This window comes from Pieris napi, chromosome 11 (genome assembly GCF_905475465.1).
Source record: "Pieris napi chromosome 11, ilPieNapi1.2, whole genome shotgun sequence".
Classification (NCBI taxonomy): domain Eukaryota; kingdom Metazoa; phylum Arthropoda; class Insecta; order Lepidoptera; family Pieridae; genus Pieris; species Pieris napi.
The window spans coordinates 6,916,722-6,939,849 of record NC_062244.1 but is presented as its reverse complement, the minus strand read 5'-3'; the positions used below and the strand labels follow the sequence as shown (position 1 = coordinate 6,939,849).

Sequence of the window (23,128 nt, the reverse complement as noted above, 5' to 3'; positions counted from 1 at the left end):
AAGTAGATTTCAGAGCAATGTGACAACTGACAAATGGAACTGACTTTTATAATAGCCAATAGTCAATACTAAATAATTTTGCAACTTTACATATTATTGAAATATTTAGTAAACAATAAAATTTAAAACAACATATAAATTACTTTGATAAAAGTTAACCATATCGACTAGTTAAAAAAGTGAAAATTACTTTAACATTGTTTACTGTGACTTTATGAATTAAAAAGTATAAAATGAATCAAATGAACATGCATAGTGGCATGAACCCTGGTCCTCCTATGGGTGCTGCACCGCCCATGCAAATGCCAGTATGTGGTCAGATAATGCAGCAGCCTCCGCATCAAATGGCACCAGCTCCCATGCCACAGCAAACCCAACAGGACAAAATGGATAATATTACAAAGGTTAAAACATTGATGAGCTCCTTGAGAGAATGTCTACCTGTAAGTATACCTTCTTAATAATGGTTGCTCTGTATCAATACTTAACCAGTAACTATGAACAGTAGAAAGGCATGAATGCTTTTTCGTGCCTTGTAGAACTCAAATATTATTTTATTGCAATCTTACAACAATTATAGGTTTAATAAAACTTCAACTTATGAGTGTATTAATATTCCAGGTGACATTAAAATCAGCAGCCCAAATATTGCATCACAATCACAATGTGGACTCAAATACTCAGTGAGTATATAATTATATTTGTTGCAGTTTTTAATGGGAATATAAATTCTTTAATTAAACAAACTGTTGTAGATTTTTTAATCAACAATAATTTCAGATTAAGGGTCTGTTTCCCAATGTATGGATAAAGTACCAAATAGCTATGCAACACATAAATTATTTGGAAGATAAATTGTGCTATTTGGCATTTCAACGGACTCATACCTTATGATGGACTTTATGTGACGAATAGTGCTATCTGACAGTTGTGAAACGCAACAATAGTGTTTATCCTACCAATATGTAATAAATAGCTAATTTGGAACTTATCCATACATTGTGAAACAGACCCTAAGCATTATTGGCATGCTGTCTGCCTAAGTGAAATTATTATTAACCTATATTTTAAAATATTGATGTTACATCTTCTGGGCAACCTGTTGTTGCTTCCTGATGATTACTGCTCATTTCATCACATAGTAGACAAACTTTAGGTTATAAAATTTATGATAGGACATAAATATTTGTATTTTAATAAAAAAACATATTTGTGTATTGTCTGCCTCCAACTAATACTTTTGTTTTTTGGAGTCAGGTCTATATTATTTGGCTCTGAGCATTACTTATTTCTTAATTTTAAAATGTTATTTCAGAAAAAGCAACGAGCCTCCAGGAGCAAGGTTTGATAAAAATTTAGAAGAATTTTTTTCACTCTGTGATCAAATGGAGCTTCATTTGGTAAGTATTATTTCAAACTGGTTTAGTTTATGTTAACTAAGTAACTGAATATAAAGTATTAAACTTTTTTTCAAGTGTATTAAGTAACAAAAAATGTGACATATTTTGGACACAGAAAATTTGCTTAGTAACATAGGAAAATGTGTAACAAATCAAATTTTCCAAACTCTGAAACATTTTGAATATTGCAGCCTTAATATGTCTTGAACATTGATCAAATCATGATCTTAGTTCAGTCATTTATTCTCCTTATTAAAAGCAAACACTGTTAGCTCCTTTGCATTGACATAATTTAGCATGTAGGATCTCTTGCTTTGGCTCCCGAATGCTGTACACATTTTCAGTAACCTTTTATTTGTACTTTTTTTCTTATCAATAGAATCCAATCGCATGCGACACGATCCATCTCCGTTTGACTCTGTTTCGACTTTCGTTTTAAAATCTCACCACCTAGATTTTTGAATTATATTAGTATGAAATCGAAAGCTCTGACAATAGATGTTGTAAGTCATAAACTCCACGAGACTGACCGTACTCGATCCGTCTCTATCTCCGCTGTGGCGGAAACAGCCTGAATTAACCTAGCCCAACCATACTTAGCATGAACTTGCTTGTCCTTTAGATAAAATATAATGTGCTTTGATTAACGTCATCGGCGATTATTAAATTATCCTATTTAGATAAGACATAATTAAATTAAATAGGTTTTCTTGATTATATATTATATAGTTAACACATCTATGTTGTACAGGCAATCACATTCCAAAAATATCTCACTAGTATTATTTGAATTATGTAATGGTCCATTATAGGTATTTTACATTTTGTTATTATATTAGTAATCTCCCTATGTGTATTTTTATATATACAGGGCGTCCCAAAGTTATGGGACATGAAGGGAAAGTACCTTAAATATCGTAGATAGGGTATTTTACTGATAGAAGACTTTATGTTATTTTTAAAAGTTAGTAATTCTGCATTCAAAGATTTTCTAAAAATTACTGGCCTCGTATGGGAATCGAACCGACTTAAATGTAAAAAAAAACCACCGTAGGGGTGAAATACCCACTTAATTGACTACGGCAGTTTCATGTATGTTTTTAATTTGATTAAAATGATTAATTTCACGCTGTTCCTTTCTTTTAAAATAGATAATAGATATCTATGTTTCTTAAGAAGAGTTATTAGTTTTTGGCCATTCTTTTGATTGGCATCATAAAAGTAGGGGTGGTTTTTACACATTTAAGTCGGTTTGATTCCCAGACGAGGCAAGTAATTTTTAGAAAATCTTTGAAAGCAGAATTACTAACTTTTAAAAATAACATAAAGTCTTCTTTCAGTAAAATACCCTATCTACGATATTTAAGGTACTTTCCCTTCATGTCCCATAACTTTGGGACGCCCTGTATAGCTATCGGTGGTGCAATAACTGTCAATTTTGTACCCAGATTTTTGTATCTGTTTTCATTATAATTGTTTATAGCACATCGTTAATTAAATAACGATGTCTTCCCCCACCTATTAATTGCGCACCTAAGTTCAACGCAAGATGGTTGAAAATTCTGGGCCTAGACACTAAACTAACTGCTTTCCTAAAAAGCTTCTACTGACTTTAACAGTACTGTACTTGAAGAGTTTATTGACTTTTATACTTTAAAGTAATAGTTTTTTAAATATTTATCTGTAATATAATGTTCTATTTTAAGTTCGAGGTTCTATTTTACAAACTACTAATGGTTTGTTATTCAAATTGCATTCATACAAACAAGTAAATATCTATATACCTATCTGTTACTATGTAACGTAGCAGTAAACATGTATGTTTAGTTACGTCTAAGCAACCATTAAACTATTGACCTCATCTATCTCAGTAACTCATGGATATCACTAATGCCTTTGCTTATTCCATTTATTGGAACTAACAACAATCCGGAATTGAGCGATGTTCATAGAGACTAAATAAATTCTCGAAGGTATTTCTTTGTGGGTTGACGGCCTTTTAAGAATTGGTACGATCTTTTCTTGAAGGACCCTAAGTCGAATTTGTTCGACGATACTTCAGTGGTCAGCTGGTTCCACATAGTGGTGGTGAGCGGTAAAAACTGCCTTAAAAACTCTCAGTTGTGGAAAGACGGACGTCGAGGTGTTACGGGTGAAATTTCGTATTATGCCTTGACGTATCATCGGATGTAAATTTGGTAGAAAATGCAGAGAGACCCTACATCTCTATGCAACGCCAAGGTATCGAGCTACTCGGAAAGTGAGTGGTCGTCGACGATTCCAATCGATTTTCGTTGAATACGGTCAAATGGAAGGAGCTGGTATTAGGAAGCTCCATACCACACTTGAGAACAGTACTCCACGTGGGGCCGAATTTGCGCTATAGAGTTGCAAGTTATTTACACGGAAAAATTACCGTCTCGCCTTGCTGCGCACACCAAACTTCTTCTATGTGCCCAATATAATAAGAAACAAGCGAAATTAATGCTGCGCTAGAGAATAAAGATATTATTAACTCTTTATTTTTAACTAGATTCAAATCTCTTGTAATTTTTAGTTATATATGTGACTTTGGTCTAGTAAGCGATTGATTGGATGTGTGATGAAATAGTAATTTGACGTAACTTGTAATCAAAAACTTCTACTATCTTATTTTTTATCATAAAGTAAAAATAAGATCATTATGCACGACGCTTTATCAAATTAACCTTTGTTCATAATCATAAAACCAATATGAATCGTAATAAAAGTAGTACATGACATGTGACCAAATAGATCTTTAATGTTACATACGCCTGGTAATTTTGTCCAATGGGGGAAGAAGATACTTGAGTTTCATATATTAAATTTCCACATCCACAGAGATGTTATGCCAGAAATCCCCAAAAACAACCAGTGGCGCTTACAACCTTCTGTATCTGTTTCATCATTTGTTTTTGACGGGACAACGTCTTATAATTCGACAAAACATGGCGCATGCGGCGTTACCTCTCTCTGAGACGTTCCATTTAAGGCTTGAAGTGCAAGCGAGAGCGCGGAACGAGCGACAAAGAGGCATAATCGATGCAACCATTCCATCAGTATTTTCTTTTCAACTATCGTCAGTAAACCGACTTTAGAGACAACCGATTTCTTTTTTCTAATAGACAAGTAGGCGCCTTATGTGCCTCATAATAGACATAAAGACTCCATTGGTGTACAGTGGATCGAACCTACCTCAGGGCACACTGAAGCTACTAGTCACTGCTGCAGCATATTTGTGCTTAACGTATAAGGTTGCGTTAACGACGCAAGAAATTCCATTCGATTTAGTCTTTAATATATAGAAATAGAGTTCAAAATCCTTCAACGCGTAACCCTTGTAAAATTATACAGTCAGATGCTCATCATTCGATTGTATAGAGTTAATTTTATCAATAACTAATTGATAACACATTCATACGTAAATAGCAACAATAACACAAAAGGATCTTATCGAAAGGAAACTTTTTGATGCACTTACAAATATTGACTTATTTAAATGATTAGCAAAAATGTTGCTTCCCTAATTGCCTGATAAGAATCAGATGAGGAAATTGTTCCGTTTATTAGAGATCTTTACAGCTTTCAAACAACGTTTATAAAGCAATTCATTATTGAAACTTTTTGATGGTTTGACATTCATACATATATCGCTTTTGCCTTAGACCTATCAGCTCAATGCAAATTTTTATTTTTCTGGTAAGAGAAGTTGTATTGTGTAGCTACGGACGGAATACATTTGGGAGCGTTCAAGTATTACGTCACGCAATTTTTGGAGATTATTGACCCCCTCCCATGTAACGCGCCGTAACGTTTTTCTGTACCCAAGTATAGTAAAACGTTTCGTGACCACCTTGTGACTCTTTATACCCAAAAATATACCATTATGTAGTGTAAAGTACAGGAAAGTCGAAAATAATATTAAAAATAACGCGTAATTCAATCCCGGCCCCGCATCGTAACGTTTTACAAAAAAGGACCCTCTCCCCCCTAAAATTCGTTAAGTAATACTTGAACGCTCCCTTCGTCACTGGACTAAAATTTTGTTGTTTTTTTTATTTTAGATAAAATGTAAACATATTCTCGTACTTCGTTTAGTTACGAGGACCTCTTTTGATATAAAAAGTTTTACAACCAATATTATTTTATCAAATATTTATTTATAACCCGCATTTGATAGGTAATGTAGAACACATACCTTGTCAGTATTAGGTCTTATTATTGTTTTTTTATTTCAGAGGACAGCGACAACATGTATTCAACAAGCTCAGTCGGCAGCGCACTATCTTCCCCTCACTGTTATACCATCTAGAATGGATTCGGGGCCCGTACAAGTAAGATTATTATTTGTGTTTCGTTTCAAAGGAACATTTACAATTATCGTTGAAACAGGGCAAAGAAAAAATGATCCTATTTTTATAGTTGTCTTTCTTCTTGCCTCTCTTATAAGGGGGCGTCCATAAATTACTACTTTACTACTCATTTTCTGTGACTCCCTCCCCCCCTGGTGAGATGTCGTGAGATTTTATTCAACCCCCTCCCCTATCCTTCAATCTCACGTGAGATTTTTCAAAACGTGGGTTTCTTACGTAAACGCGTTGGATTGTTATTGTAAAAAGAAAAAAAAATTTCTTCGTGCTTTTATTTACGACTAAAACAAAATAAGTGAAATGTTGAGCGTTTAGGTATGGAGTTAGCGGGAAGTTACAGGATGGCCTTTAGGGTCAACCGTTTTCCAAGTTTTTTTTTCAATCAGAAAAAAAATTGCGTGATATTTGCCGAGACCCCCCTCTCTCTCTAACGTAAGATTCAATGAGATTTGACTTGACCCCCTCCCCCCCTTGAACACCTCACGTAATTTATGGACGCCCCCTAACTAACTTAGTCCATCTCCGAAATCATGTTCATTGCCAATTTAAACAGTTGTTACACTAACTTGACCCCAATACACTCTCGAATGTTCCCTAGCCAAGATCATTTTGCGCCTACCAGGTTTGCGTTTACCCGCAATTTTGCCCATCATTATAGTCTGCAATAGTCGATACTGCTGGTCATAGAGGATGTGGCCAAGAAATGAGACATTCCTGCACAGTGGCGTAACTAACATCTGGGGCCCGTGGCAAATTCTTTTGATGATCAGTAAAAATCGTCACGTTGTACTCAGTTTAGTTTTAATAAACTTCGAGATTCTCAGCGTATTCAATTACACGTTGTATATGTCCCACTTAAGGCCATAGGCCTCTCTTAGGCGAGAGGGAATGTTCTGTAGTCCTCACGCTAGCCCAATGCGTATTGGAGACTTTACATTCATCCATAGAACATAATATCTCTTAGGCAAGGGCCCTCTTGGGTCGGGGGCCCGTGGAGTTTTGCCAGCCCTGCCACCCTATTGTTACGCCACTTTTCCTGTGCTTCATTGTACGAACAAGTTATACTTTTTTTCCTAAATTTTAATCGTTTAAAAACCCGTAGAAGTACGTTTACAATTCGACGCTTTTTGTTTTTAGCTATTTATATAACGTTACTGTAACTTGAACTGACTAAAAATACTTGTTTCAGGAAACAACACTCAGCTACCCTCAATATTTGAACACTGTAAGACTTCAGATCGCATATGCGAAAGATATACACGACACTCTTGTTGCTGCTGCACAAAACATATCACCTACAGAATAGTATATATGGTTTTCATATAGGTATATTATATATATTGTGTAAGCAAAACCTAAAATGATACAATATTAAATATTCGAAAGGCGCAACCCGGGTAAAATGTTCTGTCTTTAAACAATATAATAGATACTATATATTGTATAAGGAAATCGTGAGCTCTGCGTAAAAAAAACAGATGAACCTCCGAAATCCAACAGAAACACTATCGTTTTGACACAAGAGTGGATATATGTCAAAACTTAGATTTTATGAATGAGTAAACTTACACATTTGTAATATACTAGTAAAGCAACAAGGATAAGCTACGCTCCGCCCTTAATAAGAATATTAGTCAAAACGGTAGAAAAGTTGTACTGTACGCATCTATCAAATAAAAAACTGGCTTTTATCAATTATTTATTTAGGACAAATTAATAAAATGTCTTACATTATTACATCTTTATTTCTCTGCCACTCATACATCAATGGCACTATTTTAATTTTAATCAAATTCATATATTTTTTATGTCATTTAATAACTGGAAGATCGTTCTTTGAGATCATATATATTTATGATATTTATATAAAATTCATCAGATCCCATTTAACAAAAATTGTACATATTTTATTTTACAATCTTTGTTAATGAGGTCTTACCTAATCGGACCTGCCTTTAGAGAAGTTACAGCATGGTTATAATTTAAAACTTATATTAAAATCACAATTGTAAAATCGTAAAATACTATCAGTCTTTATATCATATTTCTTTGATCGACATAACTTGACGCCCATGAACATCTGAAATAAAAAAAATACATTTAAATATTAGCATAAATAGTTTATTTTCAATTGATATAGCCTCTATGCAGTGGCGTAGCTAGGCAACCAAGGGCCCTGGGGCAAATTGAAAAATGGGGCCCCCTGCTGTGTAAACTGATTAGGTTTTATCAAATAAAAGTATGAATATACAAATTCTTAAAAAATGCTAAGCTATTTTGTGCACTGCAGGGCACTCGAACAACTGTGTTGTTTAATTCTTTCTTATAAATGCATCCAATCTCGAATTCCAAAACGCACATATCACTATCCGTCAAATTGACGACACTGCCAACCTACAGAAAGAATTTAGGGGAATTCCCTAGGCATAACTTTTGAATTTCTCTCAACTAAGTTGTCATGATTAAAGTGGGGTTGCAACCTGTCATATTTATTTTGAAAATGGGAGAAATTTCCAAAATTTCAGTTTGATCGAGATTTCTGGTAAGGATTTGAGGGCCCTCAAGGTATGTTCCATAGGTATGTTCTAAATTTTATAATAAGTGACCTATCCTATATCCTACTTGTCTTGCCTTCAAAAAAAATCTGTGGTATTAGACTGACATATGACCTCACTGTGCATGAAGTTTGTATACATAAATCCCAGATATATTGTTTTCGATATGACAAAGTAATAATAGTTTCGTTTTAGATCAATTGGAAATTACCCATTCTTGATTAAAATACAATGAATATTGTTGCCCTTTGGTCTACGGAGAATCGTTATCAACCGTACTGATTTATAGCCCAGCCCTTGGGGGTAGACAGTAGAAAGAACATAAATCGCTGCTATCTCACAAGCCTCGAATGTGTTCGAATAAGACCCATGATAAAGTTATTATTGTGACATAAATAAAATGTCCACTGCTGTGGAATAATACAGGCATAATACGTGATAAACATATTTTATACAATTACGGAAAGTAGTATTTTAAAATAACAAAGTTATTAAATAAACCTGGACTCCGCTAAAAAAATATATGTCCATTAGGGACAGTTATGATAGACAAGTTTCCATAAACTATAGTAGTATAGTCAAGACAAGATAGACGAGGGATTGTAGACGTAGCATCATAAGTAAACAAATTACAGATAAATATTTCAAAATTAGAAAGTCTACAGAGTAAATAACTAATTACATCTTTGCAAATATTTAAGTCACTTTATAAATTACGGTTGTTAATTTTTTACGTACGACCGCATAGAAACCCAAAGTTTGTCACGTAGCACGATCATGCCACTAGTAACACTGTATTGTACAACCCACATAATATTAGATAACAATTTGAAATTAGATACACCTCCGCACAATTCGCATGGAAACAATAGTTAACAAGTGATTACAAGGGCAACAACCCGTTATATTACACAACAGATAGTATCCTTGGCAACTGAAAATGTCGCCAAAAGCATATGCCTTTGTGATTTGCAACTAGGGTATCGAATTTGCTAATTAACTTAAATATCAAACACGTTTAGCGATAAGGGCTATGTAATTTAAGGAGTGCATTGCCCCTAATAAACATTTGACTATCTATGCATAGTCGAATAAGTGACCGTTAGTTTTAGAAGATATTTAACTGATATAAGATATCTATAACAGCATTAATGACAAAACGGTCATGTAATATTTCGATTTTGTTTTTAGTCTGTGTGTTGTGAAGCGTTCGTAATCTAAAGGTATCATCGTAAGACAATACTATATCAGTACATACCGATTCTACGGATTAAACGTCGAAATGACACATGCTAACTTTGCTAATAGTTCAAAAGCTAATTTCGTAATTGCTCGCAATTTAAGTATATGTAATGTTATAATTTTCCAGTAAAGATCTTCCTGTAGTTTTACCTCGTATATTCTAGAACTGTCGGTATGTTTATGTAACAACTGGGGCTTGAGACAAAATCTACAGACGTGACCCACTAATGTCAAACGATATGTATAAAAATGGTCACGTGACAAAGCGTGAGCAAATGAGTCTCAAGCTATAAGTGTAAGTTAAATTAACGCGATATTTAAAAATTAGTTATAAATTTACAGCACTTGATGATCTAACAATCTTTAATCTCTGCCAATTGCCTAAGAATAATTATTATAGCTTACAATCAACAATGTGTCCACTTCACATAGATACAATTATCAGGGAATAACAAGTTAATAAATCGATCATATTTTGTTATTAATGCAGGCAGTTTACGGTCCTCGGTACTTTATACTATTGTAAACATTACCATAAAAGATTTTATATCATTTAATTAACCATCGTTATATAATAATAATTGTTATATGTATATCATAGAAATAATAGTTCGTTGTCACTATGACTAAACTAAAACCTTCTCTATATATTTTTCCGTTGCTTAACTACACTTCAGTAAAACAATGCATGAAAGACACTATATAATTAGACCTTTGGTAGAACTTTACTAGAACCAGTGTTGCCGTTTTTACTCCAGTTATATCATTTCGTTCTTACATTATCCTTCCATCCATAACTATTTATTTCGCGGATATAGATAGACACCTTCAGAGAAGATTGATGGAATTTAGGAACATATTATGTATATGAATTTTTTGCATAATTCGACGTTTCGAGTGCTTTGCAGCAGTCTTGGTCAGAAATAAACCCGTAAATGTAATAAATTTGTGTTCATATCCGTAAAGTTTTATATAAGTGAGTAGTACTCGTGTAAGACAATCAGTTTTCAACTTAAAAATGTACTCGGTTAATAAATACTACAGCTACAATAAAAGTTATTAACAAAGTAGGAAACGCATATAAAAACAATCCATAAACAACTTCAGTTCATCGATCGTATTTTTATCTTTAAGTGTATATAATAACGTGTGATATAACTCTTTGTAATATTTATTTATATTCTGAGCATAGATAAGTGAGATAAAAAAACAAGTTGATTGTTGCAGAGGGTTAAAGAACTGTATAATACAAATTTGTATTTAATTCTGTATAATAAAAATTGAATATTCATAATATTATCACTCGCCTAGATATAAACAAGATTTGTAATGTTTAGAAAAGTGGTTTAATCAGAGGTAAATTACATTGCCTGTTATGATACTTATCTAAAAGTCTCACAGCTCAGGCTTACCACGAAAAGACCGAGAAAAGATCAAAGGAAAAAAAAAGGTTTGTTAAAAGATGAGCTGTTATCTATTGGAAATACAGTCAAAACCGGTTATAACGACATTGAAGGGACCGTATAGTTGCCGACGTTATATCCGATAGTCGTTATAAGCAATGTCATATATTATATACACACAAGTATAGTTCATATGTATGTACAATACATACAAGTAACATTATCATAGTTATCTATCTAGAATAGGTAGGTATGGGTTATAATATGGTATGTTAATATTATAATATGTAAACGAGTCAAAAAAGAAACAAAAATATTTATTACGAAATAATTAGGTACAAAAGTAATCAGTCATTTTGGTCTGTTTTTTTTTAGCCCAGTCTCAAATATTTTTTGCATTTTACGTTTCATACTCCTCAAGGTATGAGTATCACCAGTATCAAACTGTTCGTTAAAGGCAACAAATTTTTGTAAAATCGTTACAGCGTTAAGAGCCTCCGAAATCGTTGTTGGCTGAAACTGTTCGTTGGGAGAAAGTGCTTAGGTAATAATATGCCTAAATATTCATTCAACGCCTCTAAATAAGATTTAAAATCGTTTGTATTGTTTTGTTTTGCTGAGACAAGAAGCGGTTGGTCGTTATAGCCGATGAATATCGATAAAATTTCGTCGTTGTAAGCGATATGTCGCTGTATCCGATGTTGTTATAAGCGGTTTGTTTACTGAATAGTTTACTAGGGATTCGGACGGGACCGTACAATCTGGTTGTAATAACCGATAGGTCGTTGTAAGCGATGTCGTTATAAACGGTTTTGACTGTACACGTCTATAATTAGACATAAAATGTAAACACAATGTTGATAAAATATATTTTTGAGACAAAGTTATCGGCAATCGCTATCATTCTGATATCGTCTCACATTCAAATTGTACATAAGTTTATACTTATTTACTTTTTGAACTTTTTATTTGTTAGTCGATTCATTTTGACATTTTGTTTTACTATCGTGTCGTAGTGCACTTCAACTTACTCTTTGGTTTATGTTATGCTATCTATGGATTCGTTATCTTGTATTTTGTTTATATTATTTATCTATATAGTGAAAATTATCTAACAAAAAGACATCGTTGTTCGATTGTTTTGTCTACTTGATTACTATTTATCTATAACCGGTGCATCGTGGGAGAATGTTTGGAAATTATCGCCAATGCTATCTACGGACGTCCGGGACGGTATCTATTCGTGCCTGTCTATATGATAGATTCTAGAGCTTTCTAATGAAGGTATAAATGTGATTACATTATCGAGTATATAAAGATACGTAGTAAATTATTAGTAGGGTATGATTTTTTGTATTCCGACTAAGAACACGTTGCGAAATGTGTTAAGTTAGTATGCCTCAAGTCTATTTGATCTCATGTGATATAATGTGAAAAAAAAATGTGTGCGTGTACTAGGTGTACACACGCAAGAAGTGAAACTTCTTTATGACTTTATTTTTCGAAAAATGATCTACTATATGCAACTTTACAGAAATTGGTTAAATAAAGTTAAATTAGATAAAGTTTAACAAAAGGCTTTTATTATCATAGACATGAATACAAATACAATTATGTATTTCATTTTAACTTATTACTGTACTACTATGTAGTACTAAGATTATTACAGAATTTCATTAATTGTAATAGAATTATTAGTATTACTATCATTGTTATCGTTATTATATATTTTTGTTACTAATGGCTTCGAATCTCTTCGGTCAACCGTGGTAGGGACAAGAAAAAGACGGCGCGTAACCGAAAAATGTGACAAATGTGTGTAAATTTTTTTCCAACTCCGATAAAGAAGTTTGACTTCAAAAAGCAACATGGCGCGTAACCTGCTACAAAATTTCTCCCATACGTCGATAAAGAAGTTTCACTTCAAAAGATGGCGCGTAACGGAAAAATGTGACGCGTAACGTAAAAATGTTACACTAAATTTTTTTCCAACCCCGTTAAAGAAGTTTCACTTCAAAATTTTCTTTAAATTGTTAATAGAAAATAATCCATGATTCTAGGGAGACATGACATTTGACATGACAACTCGTGCGGCACCATTTTAGATTGTAACCTTTTTGGTGATGCTGTCATGGGATACAGTTGTGAAATGAAATTATAGTTCCTACCTACAATAGCTTTCAGCCAAAGACTTGTTGCGCTGCATAGGTGATATGCAGTAAGCCGTCCGGTCCACGGAACTGTTCATAAGCCTGCGCCATGGTCATACTGTGGCTAACCAGCACTTTATCGTTGACTAATAGGTACAGCGCCTGTAAACAAATAGATAGATATACATTTTTCGAAATATCGAATTGTCGCATTTCAATTTCAAAGCAGTGCCACTACAATAAAGTTTCTTGGAAACTATTGAAAATTATCTTCTTTCATTGCTGTTTTATCATTTAAATATTTTAATACCTTTAATCATATTCTTTTACAATAGTTTAGTAATTACTGTGCTAATTGAAAGACAATTTAAATTATCTAGTTAATCACTTGCCCCATTTAAAATAAAGAAAACAGCTTATCAGTATCATAAATTATTTTTATATCGCGGCCTTTCGATTATTTTTATATCACAGGGACCCAGCGACCCTCCCGATGTACTTATTTTTACTTAGCATAACAAAAGATATTTTTTTTATTGAATTTATTAAAATGCCACGGCCAAACAATGGTCGGAAATAAGGACAAGAACGTTTTTTTTATTGTTTTTTATTGGACAATTCACACCAATTGACCTAGTCCCATGCTAAGCTGGTAAAGCTTGTGTTATGGGTACTAGGCAACGAATATACATACATATTATATATTGATAGACATATAAATACATATTTAAACACCCAAGACCTAAGCACAACACCAAATGCTCATCACACCAATGTTTGTCTCAGCCGGGGATCGAACCCGGGACCCATGGATTCGCAGTCAGGGGTACTAACCACTAGACCAATGAGCCGTCTAACAAAAAAAAAACGATCCATGAAACGAACTCAGTATTGGATACTCTTTGAACTTAATTTAAGTGAAGTAAGTAGTAAATAAATGGGTATACCTGGGAATCTCTCAATTTCATTTTTGTCCTGATGATGTATAGGAACTGGGACATCGTGAGCTCCTGTGGCACTAAGAATTTGTTTCTTCCGAGCACTGGTACTTCTTTCTCTCTGGCGTATCTTTCCACGTACAACTAAAACACAAATTAGAACTCAAACTAAAAACAATAATTAAATCTATCAAAGATTTATTTTATTAAAATTTTAACATAAACTAAGTAAAGTGTTTTTCTACATACAAATATAAATAGGTTTATAATAAATGTTTCTAGTTGTAATGAAGTGAAACAAGTGAAGACTGTCTTTAAAAAAAATGCCTAATAACGTAGCTTCGTAAATCTTAAGTTATAACATTGTTAACAATATAATTAAATACTATGATTAATTATGGTTAACTATATTTATGTCTTGTCCATATTTTATCAAACATTGTTTTGCCGTAAGTCAACCCTAAGACTTCTGTTAGAAGAGGTGAGGAAATTAAATTAGGAGCTGTCAATTCCCTTGACATATAGGTACAATCTGAAAAAACTCACCGGAATCTTGTTTGGAAATCTGTCTCTAATGACTTGAACCTCTTTGTTTGACCCCGTCATATCTGCACAAATAATTTGGTAAACATAATATTAATTAAATTATATAAACGATGCCTTATCGCCAAGAGTAGAAAGACGGATGCAACAATATTTATATCTACCTACTAGAAATTGGATATATCTGGTTATTGTCTCTGCATTAACGAAATACTTATTTCATTAATATGCAGGGTTCATTCAGTATCCGATTAAATTCCCTGACGTTTAAAAAAAAGCATATTAAGGAGTTTAAGCATTTTTTCTTGTGTTGTTGTGAGAACCTCGTGCACCAATACTTGTTATGTGTGCAAAAACACTCGTACGGGGAAAATAAACCTTGTAAAGAAACCGGCATTACTGACTGAAAATTTAACATCTTTTGGGCACAGCAGATATGGGGTAACACGTCAAGAATTGCTTCACTGAATATATATAAGAACTCTGTTAATTTAGGACGGTAACGCGCTTTCAAGACATCTGATGATGCAGGTGTCCATGAGAGGCCGTTATAAAAATCGATCGATTTTAAATCCTTATTAACGCCCGAACCCAATAACCTATCTTAATCCGTAATCCACCATCTGAGATAGTAATCTTTATCCAAATGTTGTAACAAGTGTGCCAATAACCAATCGACGGGTTGTAATAGCCATTTCTGTCGATACAAGCTATCCATGGGATAGGTGTCTGTGGATAGACCTTTGTATGAAAATGACAGTTGACGAAACCTCGAAATCAACAGTTAATTATTTTAACAGATTTTAACTTACACCAGTTTTTAAATAATTAAGAAAACTGTTTATGGTTTAATCATACACCTGTATATTTTAATGTTATTTGTACGGTTTTATTTACTTTATTTGGTTTACATTGATTAGCAAATATGAGTGAAAACTCGGTAAAATGGAACGACAAAGAGCATTTTATCCGTCGCCAAAAATGGATTGTTTTCGAAGGGTTTGTTTATTGAGATGCAGATAGAAGATCGATCGACTGTCACGGTCAGATTGTGGATTGATTATTGGGTTCGGGCGTTAGTAAATATAGAAAACTCACCGTCCTGATATCCAAAAACTTCTTGGGAAGCGTATGTAATGTAGAGAAAACCGTCTTCATCGCTGTATGTCTCATACGCCTGTGCCATCGTTAGACTCATGCTCAGCATGGATCGGTTGTTGATTATGAGGTAAAGCGCCTGCCAAGGAGAATAGTGACGTTTAAGTATGGAAAAGGCAGAGTCATGGTGTGTCATGAGATGACAGAGATGAAACGTCTACGGGATAACTTATGCTATAAATTTACTACGCAATCATTTGTTTTATTAATCACATACATACTCCATGCGTGATTAGAGGATTTGGTTTGCCCATAGAGAGAGTCTTTCATAATGGAAGGAAATTGAGATTGTATAAGGTTTCTTATATGTTTTCGGCAAATAGTATATATGTATTATCATTATGGATTAGTTTTGAAGTTTTCTAATTGATTTTTATTATTGAATAGTAGGTAGATAAAACTATATAAGGCCCGTATAATATAATAAGTTTTACTGTAATTTTTGTACTTAAACATACACACAAGGTACACAGAAGGCAGAAGGCTGATAACTTTCTTGCCTATTAGAAAAAAAAAACAAATGATCACAAAACAATACTCTGAGGCCCAAAGCTATAGTTTGTAGCGCTGCTGTTTTTATTTTTTTGAAACTTTAATCAAAAATTACTTGCGCTTATAGAATAGGTATATATATATATGCTGAATAGTTTCCATACGTAACATAGTTATCTTTTATCTTAGCCTATTAAATATCAATAACTACTGTTTACATTAAAATATTCCAAGTGAAAATTTATAATATCTCTGACCTTTCGCGATAGTAAAATAACAGTTTCCATTAAATACATAGGTATTAAATTATAATAAGGATTAATTAGTCTTTCAAAATTTTCATATATTTGGGAAGAATTCTAAGTAGAGAGACAGTAGAGTGAATAGTAGTAAAATCTTACCTGATTAGGCTTAATTTTGATCCTATTGCGTATAATAACTAGGAATTGTGACATTGTTATATCTTCGGGAACTAAAAATTTGGTTTTGTCCAACGTTGGCAAACTGCGCTCTTTGTGATATCTTTCTACGATTAACTGTAAAAAAAACACATGTTATATCGTTTCCATCATCTGGTGGAAATAATAATCAATTATTAATCCCGGCAACGCACTCGCGAGCCTTATTGCAATGTAAGAGTCTATGGGCGGCGGTATCACTTAACATCGAGCAGTGTTGGCCTAGTGGCTTCAGCGTGTGACTCTCATACCTGAGGTCGTAGGTTCGATCCCAAGCTGTGCACCAATGGACTTTCTTTCTATGTGCGCATTTAACATTTGCTCGAACGGTGAAGGAAAACATCGTGAGGAAACCGACATGTCTTAGACCCAAAAAGTCGACGGCGTGTGTCAGGCACTAGAGGCTGATCATCTACTTGCCTATTAGATTTAAAAATGATCATGAAACAGATTCAAAAATCTAAGGCCAAGACCAAAAGAGGTTGTAGCGCCACTGATTTATTTATTATCACTTAACATCAGGTGAACCTTCTGAACTTTTGCCCCCTGTTATATAAAATAAATGAGACTTTATTTATTTTATACTACATTATATGATATAAACTAAATTTTGTCAAGAGCGGAATAAAAAAACAAAAAATTGGAACTTACCGGTACTTTTGTCGGAAATTTACTTTTAATCGCCATTACTTCTTCTTTTCTGCTAACTGCAACAATTAAATTGTAATGAGAAAAGACGTTTTTGTAACGAAAATATTAAACGACTAGATTGAAAACTTCATTTACAATACTATATTATCCCTGAGTAACGTAGGCTAATATTAAAAAAAAAATTACAAGTGACAGTGAGCGATGCCGGAACAGGTCGCTTATTGTTAATTTTAGCTAATTTAACTTACAAAGTATTAATAATTAAACAAACTATTATAGAAACTTAGATATAAGATTGATTAAGGTAAGTATCATTATATCTTATAAAGGAATATATTTAGAATCAACCCAGAGAGTATTAACTCTTTATAAAAATCTAGTATAAAAGACTTCAACGCTAGACCTAAGTGCAATTAACTAGCTAATACTAGTATTATCTATAGACAGTACTATAAGCAACTTTGTTATCATAATACTTGCAACACATAACCTACGTTGATTTGCTGATTGATATTACCTAGTTTAACTAAACATACTTAGGTCAAAGTTCCGCTCGTTAATTTATAGTAAAGTTCAATTAATTATTTCCTTGACAATATTTTATATATTGATGGAAACAAATTATATTTGGGACACTGTTATAGTTGGTTATGGGCCAACAAAAAAAAAATGACACGTTCACACAGGGACAGACTGAATTTGCTTTGTATAACACTTATTTAAAACATTAATGAAACAATTAGATTGCTAATTGCTGTTTGACAAATACCAAATAAAAAGTGGAATATTTTATGCATCCTTAGTTTTAATGAGTTCATGCACATGTATTTGATATATTAATTAACCTATTCCTATTTAAGTGATTAGTAAAGTACATTAATGCCTATTATTTTTTAAATAGGTTTTGTGTTTGATTATAATGATATTTTTTGTATGTACTGATTATAGGTAATTTGGACAGTTAGCAATGGCTACGCAAGTTCAGTATCGGAATTAAGTTAAATTTATTTCATACTTTTACTTAATAATATAACATTTTGTTTAAGGACAACAGTTCATGCATTTTATATAATTAATACCAAGAAGAGTAAAAGAGCAAGAAGTGTAAGTGTAAAAGTGTTAACAATAAAAACACTAAAGGGACACGTGAATTTCAATTACAAAAAACCCTTGTTCTTACCACATCAAGCTTATCGAAAACTATTTTATTTTCACTAATTTTTCATGTTATTATGTATTTTTTCCCAATCATTCAATATAAACGTTAACACCCTTAAACAACAAATATTACTAGAAACTACAACCGGTTGCACCGTTGTTGCATCGGTCAATGCTATGAATTTTCCCATTTAGTTAGAATGACGTGGGTCACGTATACAAATACAATTCGTAATTAGGTAAATATTGAATGATAGATAATATACTTGACCCGTTTACTGATATTGTTTCTAATGGTGACTTAAAACTTTGTGATCAAATTATTAGGCTTTACATTAATAATCGTGTTTATATTAAGTCTTAATTAACAAAAATGCGTCAATTCCATATTCTTACTTCGTTGCTACGTTATAAAATATTAATTATTGATGGAGACGCTTAAATTTTCACGCAAAAGCTTCTGAAATCGTTGTAGACTACATTAGCCCCGTTGTAATCAGTATGTAGTAATAGGTTACACAATTGTTTTAATATAGATATCAATAATAAAATAAATGACGTAAGAAACGTAGTGTTTATTAGAGTACCAAAAACGTCCCTAGTTCTACCACATAATCACTTTACAAGTTGTCGTAACATGTTGTTAAGAAGGATATAAACTCACACTTTAATTTCTCATTTCGTTGACACGCGTTTATTTTCAACAGTTTGAGTCCTCTTTTAATCATTGTAGGAATGCTCAACGATAGTGTTTTGTCTTTCAATATTTGTTTATATTTTAAGAAAAAAACTTTACTCGCTACAAGTCAATGTGGAATGTGCCCATAGAAAAAGTGCAGGTAGTATGTATGGGACACTTATACCGTCTGCAAACAAGTTTTATAAAAAAATCAATAAACTTTGTTAAATATTCTTCATTGGTTTCTATATTAGTATATAATAGATATACACATATATATATATACCAGCTACTTGTTGTTTTCATATTTGAATTATTGTAAATAAATACTTACTGAAATTCTTTTTGGATTTAAAGCACTGTTTCACATTGTGGTTCACATCATGTTTGATAAGTGTTAAAAAATTTAATTCCATTTTATTCACCGGCTCCGACACTGGACTGTCGATAATTTTATTTGGCGCGGGCGTCTGTTCACAGCGCTGTTTAAGGCCACACTACCATTTATGTAGCTGTCACATATGCATGGTAACTATATTCATTTGTACTATATTATAATACAAATCGTGTATATGCATTAAGATGCACATAACATCTATCGATGCCTGATAAGTAATGTTGTCTTATAAATAATACTTTTGTAACGGATATCCACTTTTTACATTGGCTTAAGTAGTTTCGAATGCTTAATGTCGTGGTCAACAATATACGATTATCTCAAAACGTTGAGTTTACGTGGCGTTTCTAAAGAATAAAGAAAAATAAACAGAAAAAAAGGTAAATTGTTTTTTAAATGTACCTATATTATACCCACGCTCTACATCAATTAATTCATTGTTTATTTTGAACGTTACAGATGCGGGGTATGTAACCATTATTTTATTGCAGAGTTATTTTAGAACTATGATATCCTAAGTTATTTATTGAAACCAAATTATGTCAAGGGTGGTTTCGCTTTAAATTAAGCACTTGATAAAAGGCGATATACGAATAAAGATTAATATCATGTTTATAAAATAAAGTTAATAGTGTATAATCAAATAATGTTTTATTTCAAAACTAATTTAGTAGAGAAGGTTATAGAATGTCAACCTTAAATGATAAACCTACCTTGTCTCGGACTTTTTTAACTTAACAAAAGTAACAAATAACAATAATTGTTATTTGTTACAAATTATTTGTATTAGGTATATTTGCTTTTACGTAATTCGCAGTCTATGCAGCGCACGCAATGGAAACATTAAATTAGGTAAAAAATTCCCCGTATTAGTAACATTTCTCATTGATGTTCAATCAGATCTGAACCATTCCATTTCTCAAGATTTTTCTATAAAGGGACCATCCAACATAACAACAATTGTTCAATTACAACCTATTGTTCCTGAGATAAGCCCGTTCAACCAAACAAATACACACAAAAATTCAGATTTATAACGTAAGATAAGTATACATTATTAAGTAAATGTGAGAACGAAACCAACTTCCTGCTCATCGATGCATGGTATATTGGTATACGTACACGTATATTTAAAACTTGGAAATAAAAATTAACTTTTCTTAAATATAACTAGTAAGTTAAAAGTATCTATGTATTAGGATATTGAGTATTAGTAAGTTTTTGTTCTAGCTAGTAAAATTACAAAATTTTTAATATGCCAGATAGAGTAGAATTTATAGTCTGTCTCACAGACACACCCTGTGGCTCTAGTAACACAAGTAAACAGTAGATTTAAATAAAACACGTTCCACATTGATATACTTCTAAGGCTTCTTTCTGGCGAAGGAAAGGTGAGATTCAGCTATAAAAAAATTTAACGAAATCTTACGTTAAAGCTACAGACTAGGACGACTAATCTAGGCTAGTTTGTACAATTGTCAGATGTCAAATTAGCAAATTTCAAAACTGACAGCCAAATTGTCAATTTTACTAGGTACAATTTCCATAGATTTAACAAAAATTTAAATTAGTTGTTAGAGGTCGGCTCGCGTTAGCTTTGGTTGACGCACGTGTTAGTGAGATTTCCGTGTTTTTCTCGGAGTTTCTGTGATTTTCCTAAGCTGAAATAGTTGTTATTGTGCTATTTAGATAAAACTAACCCTATTGGTGCTGGTAAAGTATAAAATTTAAATTAATATAGTTGCTGCAGTTTTAGTAATATGGATCTAGATCCTGACCCAGAGCCTCCTGACCCGGGAACCTCTTCTACGTCTCGCAAACGACAAGGAGAGGAGAGAAATGAACCATCCTTTAAAAAAACTATTACGGATCCCGCTCAGGCGAACCCGTCTATACAACACCTTTATGTCCACCCCTCCTTCTCCGATGGACCTAGGTCTTACTCTAATGAAGATAAAGGTCCGTTCATTGTCCAAGTCTCCCGTGAAGTAGAAGACCCATCTTCTGGAGCCTCTTTACGTGCCATAACATTCGGCCAGTTTATGCATAAGCACAAAATTAATTCTATCATACACGATGGTGTAAAAAATATAGGCCGTAATAAAATCACCGTTGAGTTCTCTTCTGCTGAAGCTGCCAACAACTTTCTGGTCAACCCGGTTCTTAGTATGTGCAAGTTTAAAGCTATTATCCCCACTTACAACATTACCAGAATGGGGTTGGTCAGAGGTGTACCGGTGGACTGGTCAATGGACGAACTCGTGATTTCATTAGAGCTTCCTCCTGGATGTGGTGAAGTATTAAAATCAAGGCGACTGAACCGAAAAACAGTCACTGAGGGTGTCACCACCTGGGTGCCTACCCAATCTGTCGTCCTTACCTTCAGGGGGCAAATGCTCCCTGCCAAGGTTTACTCCTACCACACTTCCCTCCCTGTCGAAACCTACCAACTCCCAACCATACAGTGCCTGAACTGCTGCCGTTTTGGACATATCAAATCGATTTGCCGATCTAAGCCAAGATGTTACAGGTGTGCTCAGCCCCATACAGGTGATACGTGTGAAGTCACTTTAGAAAAATCCACATGTTTACATTGCTCAGGCAAACATTTTGCTTCTGACAAGGGCTGTCCAGAATTTACTCGACAGCAATCCATAAAAATGGTGATGTCCCAGGACAACATCTCATACGTTGAAGCAGCAATTAAGTTTCCTCCTGTCCGACGTTCATATGCTGAGATGACAAAAGAAATGTTTACCCCTCCTGCCTATTCTCTAAAATCTACTCAAAAAGCCCAAACTCCTACCAATGCCTCCTATCGCCAAACATTTTATCGCTCCCCTCGTCCCCAAGCTCCTCTAGCAAAGGGGTACGATAGAACAGCTCACCAGACTATTGTTGGTGAGTGCTCCTCATCCCTCCCAAATGGTTGTGCTCTCAACAATAATGTTGACACCCTTCCCTCTCAGGGAAAAATGTTAGAATTTATTTCTGAATTTCTTCTAAGTATTGTCGCTCCATGTAGCGAAATCCCCCTACCGCCCAACGTTGCCAAAAACCTATCCCAACTTTTTAAATTACTACAAAACGGACCCAATAACCCTAATTCAATGGAATAGTAAAAGCTTACGTTCAAAAAAACATGAATTAATTTCCCTCATAAACCTCCATAAACCCACGATTGTTGCCATCTCGGAGACATGGCTGAGACCTGGTTCCCGATTTCGGGTGCCTGGCTTTTCCTGTCTGCGGGATGACAGGAATGATGGGTATGCGGGCAGTGCTGTCTTTGTACGGCATTCCCTCCCATTCTCCCAAATTCCTCTCCCTACCCACAGCGATCAGATTAATGCTGTTGCTGTTCGTACCTTAGACATTTCTTTTGTATCTTTGTATATTCCTCACCCTTCTCCTTCTCTTCTTCCTGAGATACAATCAATTTTATCATCCCTTCCCAGCCCTATCATAGCCATGGGTGACTTTAACACCCATCACACTATGTGGGGGTGCCAT

General features: G+C 33.7%; 2 protein-coding genes and 1 long non-coding RNA gene across 5 annotated transcripts; 2 read left to right on the top strand and 1 right to left on the bottom strand.

Moving 5' to 3' along the window:
- The first annotated feature begins 77 nt into the window (after positions 1–77).
- On the top strand, positions 78–7,898 carry LOC125053847 (mediator of RNA polymerase II transcription subunit 29). The gene is made up of 5 exons (XM_047655439.1): positions 78–443; positions 622–683; positions 1,316–1,400; positions 5,660–5,755; positions 6,981–7,898. The coding sequence occupies exons 1-5, from the start codon at positions 234–236 to the stop codon at positions 7,095–7,097; spliced, it is 570 nt and encodes a 189-aa protein (XP_047511395.1). The 5' UTR covers positions 78–233; the 3' UTR covers positions 7,098–7,898.
- LOC125053846 (microtubule-associated proteins 1A/1B light chain 3B-like) lies at positions 7,477–19,731 on the bottom strand. Of its 3 annotated transcripts, none has more exons than XM_047655436.1 (8): positions 19,553–19,731; positions 17,382–17,437; positions 16,674–16,808; positions 15,721–15,859; positions 14,626–14,687; positions 14,089–14,223; positions 13,160–13,303; positions 7,477–7,871 (listed from the first exon to the last, which is right to left on the bottom strand). In XM_047655436.1, exons 1-7 carry the CDS (start codon positions 19,632–19,634, stop codon positions 13,172–13,174), a joined length of 741 nt encoding a protein of 246 aa, XP_047511392.1. In that variant the 5' UTR covers positions 19,635–19,731; the 3' UTR covers positions 7,477–7,871; positions 13,160–13,171. The 3 variants fall into 3 exon arrangements, with proteins under 3 accessions (XP_047511392.1, XP_047511393.1, XP_047511394.1); XM_047655437.1 differs by having other exon boundaries at positions 13,164–13,303; XM_047655438.1 differs by lacking the exon at positions 19,553–19,731 and adding an exon at positions 19,204–19,222.
- Positions 19,732–19,954: 223 nt separating this feature from the next.
- On the top strand, positions 19,955–20,161 carry LOC125053842. Its single transcript, XR_007117625.1, has 2 exons — positions 19,955–19,995; positions 20,075–20,161. It is a non-coding gene; the product is annotated as an uncharacterized LOC125053842 (long non-coding RNA).
- Positions 20,162–23,128: the final 2,967 nt, after the last annotated feature.

What these genes read in the sequence shown, in the direction of transcription:
- LOC125053847 (XM_047655439.1), top strand. Translation starts at nt 234, where the DNA reads ATGAATCAAATGAACATGCATAGTGGCATGAACCCTGGTCCTCCTATG. An exon ending in AATGTGGACTCAAATACTCA is followed by an intron (nt 684 to 1,315) that starts GTGAGTATATAA and finishes ATGTTATTTCAG; the next exon opens with AAAAAGCAACGAGCCTCCAG. An exon ending in TGGATTCGGGGCCCGTACAA is followed by an intron (nt 5,756 to 6,980) that starts GTAAGATTATTA and finishes TACTTGTTTCAG; the next exon opens with GAAACAACACTCAGCTACCC.
- LOC125053846 (XM_047655436.1), bottom strand. Translation starts at nt 19,634, where the DNA reads ATGGAATTAAATTTTTTAACACTTATCAAACATGATGTGAACCACAAT. An exon ending in AGTTTTTGGATATCAGGACG is followed by an intron (nt 14,688 to 15,720) that starts GTGAGTTTTCTA and finishes TTATTTGTGCAG; the next exon opens with ATATGACGGGGTCAAACAAA. An exon ending in GATTTCCAAACAAGATTCCG is followed by an intron (nt 14,224 to 14,625) that starts GTGAGTTTTTTC and finishes TTTGTGTTTTAG; the next exon opens with TTGTACGTGGAAAGATACGC.